Genomic DNA, 4,374 nt, shown 5'->3' on the forward strand with positions numbered 1-4,374 from the left:
GCGGGGCCCAGCCGCAGAGCAGACCTGCCTAACGAACCCTTGTAGCCGCCTGTTGGGATGAACAGGTGTATGAACCTCAGCAGCAAGGCCTGTCGCGTGTGCGCGGCGCGGCCGAAAGGGCTGTGTGGCCAGGAGCGCCCAAAGCTGGCGCGGCCTGTCTGCCTGGAATCGCCTCCTCCCCAGCTTCCTGCGCCGGTTATTCCTTAAGGCAGGAAATGAGATAGGTGTTGGCACCCTGGCTGGCTCTGCAAGAGTCCTCAGGACACTGTGACATTTCCTCTCTGGCCTAAAATACACACCGTTCAAACGTGGCCTTTTTTCTGCATTACTTTTAATTGTGGCCTCAGTTTGTTTCTGATGCCAAAATGAGTTGGAGGGTCATTTTTCAAATTAACTCCACAGTCTTCCTTAACTTGGGATGCAGAGTTCCCTGGCTTGCTGCACTAGTGAGTGTTCAGGGAGACATGACTATCAGTCTCTGCTAATTTAAATTCTGTTAACATTACAGCTGTAGAAATCAAAATGATGTTTCGTTCCAGTTTATTTTAAGGGTTAAGCTAAAAAAGCAGAGCACTAGTGTTGATTGCATATAAAACATAGAAGTATTAATGAACTTGCACTGAAGTACTCTGTTGTTTAATTCTACATATTGCACACTTAACTGACAGCAATTTTAGTAACTCAAGCTCTTCTTCTTTGCTCAGGTGTCTTGTCCCCCTTTTTAAAAAAAATTGCCTAGTACCCCTGAGTTATAATTTGGAAAGGATTGTTGATATTCAGATGCCTGAATGTATATTTAAGTTGAAAATATAACTGGTACTGTCTTAAGCCCTAAAAATGCCTGTGGTGAGTTTTAACAGTACTAAAATTCTTTGCAAAAAAACTATTTGAGGCATGATAAATTGCTTTTTTCAGGATCAAAGCCTGTTCCTCGCTATGGATATAAACCATCACCACCAAATGGCTGTGGATCCCCTCTATTTGGAGTTCAGGTAAGTATTTCCATTTTGGGCTGTCTTTGTATGTCTTTCATACATCAGTTGTCCTCAGTGTAGATGATTATTTCCCTCCCTCCTTCTAAGAGCTAGACAGCATCCATGTACAAAGCCCCTGCTCTTGTTGGCAACAACATATGGAAAACGTTAGTATTATAAATAAACATAGCATAAACATTTTCATGCATTAAAAGCATAAAATATATTGATGATTGATTTCTCTTTTTTTGAATGTTTGCTTTGGCATTTTGTTTGCACAATCTTGAAAGCATTAAGTAACCCCAACAATAGCCCTGTGAACGTGTAGAGTTTGGCTCTGACTCTTGCTGTCCTTACTGACATTAATCTGTTTCCTTAATGACAGAAAGAAAGCATGAGCTTACTGCTCTGTTTTTGATTAGGATAATTTTCCTCTTCATAGCTGGTGCGGTGCTGGGTTTTGGGTTCAGTGTGAGAATAATGTTGATAACACGCTGATGTTTTTGGCTGTTGTTAGTAGTGCTTACCCTAAGCCAAGGACTTTTCAGTTTCCCCTGTTCTGGCAGTGAGCAGGTGCACGAAAAGCTGGGAGGGAGCATGGCCAGGGCAGCTGTCCCAAACTGGCCAAAGGGATATTCCACAGCTTAGAACGTCATGCTCAGTGTATAAACTGGGAGGAGTTGGGCAGGAGGGGCCGATTGCAGCTTGGCAACTGACTGGGTGTTGGTCAGCAAGTGGTGAGAGGCTGTATGGCTACATCACTTGTCATTCTTAGGTTTTATTTATCTCCTTTTCATCAGCAGCATCAATTATTTGATATATTACTGATACTGCTATATCTTACTTTGTTTCAGTTATTAAACTGTTCTTATTTCAACCCTCAAGGATTTTTTTCCTGATTTTTCTCCCCATCCCACTGGGGACAGTGGTGGAGAGGAAGAGCAAGTGTCTGGGTGATACTTAGTTGCTGGCCAGGGTTAAATGATAACACTTACATACTGTGTCTGGCTGGGTTGGAGTTCACTTTCTTCATAGCAGGCTGCATGGCACTGTGTTTGGGATTTTGGGCTAAACCAGTGTTGATAGGTTTGGCTGTTGCTGAACTATGAGTACACAGCTTTGGGACTTTCTCTTTTTCCCCCTACTCTGCCCATCCACCACCCCAGAGCATATGCTGGGGCTGGGCAAGACGTTGGGCGGGGACACAGCTTGGGTAGGTGACTTGAATTGAACCGAGGGATATTCTGTACTGCATAGTTGTGCTCAGCAATAAAAACTGGAGCAATGGAAAAAAGGTGGAGAGGGAGTGGCAGGTAGTGCCTGTGCATGGCTTCCAAGGTAGCTGTTGCACAGAGGCTGGCTGTGCAGGATCCTCAGAGCTGTGCTTTCATCCTCTGCTCGTGGATGTGGTGAATGATTGCTTTTGCACTGCTTATTTTGGGACTTTTTTTTTTTTTTCTGTTATTCATCTATTGAAGTGTTGTCTCAGCCTACAAGTTTTCTTGCTTTTGCTCTTTCTGTTCTCCCCTCCATCCCCTGGAGTGAACAAGCTTCTCTGTGGATTTTCTCTGCAGTTTGACATCGGTATCCCTTCAATGACAAAGTGCTGCAATCAGCACGACAGATGCTATGATACTTGTGGCAATAAAAAAAATGATTGTGATGAACGGTTTCAGTCCTGCCTCTCAAAAATTTGCAGAGATGTGCAGAAAACACTTGGCATCTCAGAGAGTGTCCAGGGTAAGTGTGAAAAAGCCTTTTTTTTTTTTTTCAAGTTTAACCAAGCTTATTTGGCAAAGAATCTGTGCAGTAGAGTAAGGCCACGTTTTTATAACCCGATGCTGTTGCTGAAAGATGACTTGTTCTGTCCCTCTGCTGTGCAGCCCAGATGCTTGTACAGCAGAGCAATGACACAGCGTAGGAAAATTATCAGGGTTAAAACTAGCCTTCACTTAAGGCTGAAAGGGGAAAAAATAATGCATCTCATTTAGGAGTGTGAATATGGGGATACAACTTGATGAAAATGCATGTGTAATTCTTGTATGTACTGTAACATAGCTGAATATTGACTGTTCTGCTGGGTGATTTCTAAATGTCTACCGTGTATTATTGCTAGTAAACCAGAGGAAAATATAGAATCTTTTCCTGTTATGAAATAAGATATTAGAATATTATACTGTCCTAGTGGAAGTGGTTAATCCTGTCCTTCAGTGAGTAAATGGTAGGTTTCTTAGCAACAGGCCATATGATACTCCTGGTTGTTGCCTGCATCTGATGGATACAGGACATAACCATAACCCCTTTTAACGTGGACAATGTCACTTTCACAGTAAGTAGTCCCACTGAGAGCAACTTTTACCGTGGACAATGTCACCTTCACAGTAAGTAGTCCCACTGAGAGCAGTAAGTTTTTAGAACAAGCCTGTGTTTGAACTTTTCAAATTTATTTAACTGCAAATAAATCATCACAGTAGTCTTTAATGTCAAAACTGGTGAATATTTGTTCAATTCTGTTGAGCTGATTGTAACCTCTGCATAAACTGAGATGCAAAAAGTGAGAGGATAAACCAGCTGTTCCATCTTTCCAATACTCAGTATGTTTCTAACACAGGTAACATTCCATATGTAATGAATTTTCTTGTTCATTTTGTTTGGCATACACAAAATCTGAACTCAGATGATTCTGTATTGGTTCAGTCTTTCATTTGACAACCTATCTGCTATGCCCAGAGGACACTGCTTCTTTCTTAGAGTCATTCTCAGTTCGCCAGTTACTTCTGTTGGTTTCATATTCCATTCAAAGAGTACTTCTAACTGAACTCTTCTTTGCTTGCAGCTTGTGAATCAACTGTTCAGCTGTTGTTTGATGCAGTTATACATTTAGGATGTAAACCATACCTGGATAGCCAGAGAGCTGCATGTATGTGTCGTTATGAGGATAAAACAGATCTCTGAAGAAGACACCAAGATCTCATGGTGTAGCATAAAGTCAAAGACTCAGCTGAAATGAAACATTCGGTTACAAAGTATTTCAGCATAAAGCTGAAATGAAACATTCGGTTACAAAGGTTTACGTGTTTCACACAGTAATATATTAAACACTGACATGAATATAACAATTTGAAAATTACTATGGTATTCTTGCTAAGATAAAAAAGAAATAAGTCTTCCTTCTCTTACATTTTATGCCGGAAGTTTGGAAACTGATGCCAGTTTTCTTTGGTGCGTGTCCACTCAGGGTATGTTATCATAAAACACTAGTGCCTTTTTAAACTGCTTAAGAAAACTCCATAATGGGGAGGTCAGAGACATAGAAGATTTATATTGAATACTTAGATGGTTTTTAATATAGGTCAAATTTTAGGTTTAGTAGGAGTTGGTGCTTCTGATGGATCAAACA

The 4,374-nt window shown here is 41.1% G+C and overlaps 1 protein-coding gene across 1 annotated transcript; it reads left to right on the forward strand.

Annotated features, from left to right (window-relative positions):
* Positions 1-915: 915 nt before the first annotated feature.
* On the forward strand, positions 916-3,929 carry PLA2G12A (phospholipase A2, group XIIA; the record flags this gene model as incomplete). Its single annotated transcript, XM_009073192.1, has 3 exons — positions 916-992; positions 2,549-2,714; positions 3,811-3,929. Coding segments are annotated over 3 exons (362 nt in total), but the record flags the coding sequence as incomplete, so codon positions are not given.
* Positions 3,930-4,374: the final 445 nt, after the last annotated feature.

The sequence above is a fragment of the Acanthisitta chloris genome, unplaced genomic scaffold (genome assembly GCF_000695815.1).
Source record: "Acanthisitta chloris isolate BGI_N310 unplaced genomic scaffold, ASM69581v1 scaffold23234, whole genome shotgun sequence".
Classification (NCBI taxonomy): domain Eukaryota; kingdom Metazoa; phylum Chordata; class Aves; order Passeriformes; family Acanthisittidae; genus Acanthisitta; species Acanthisitta chloris.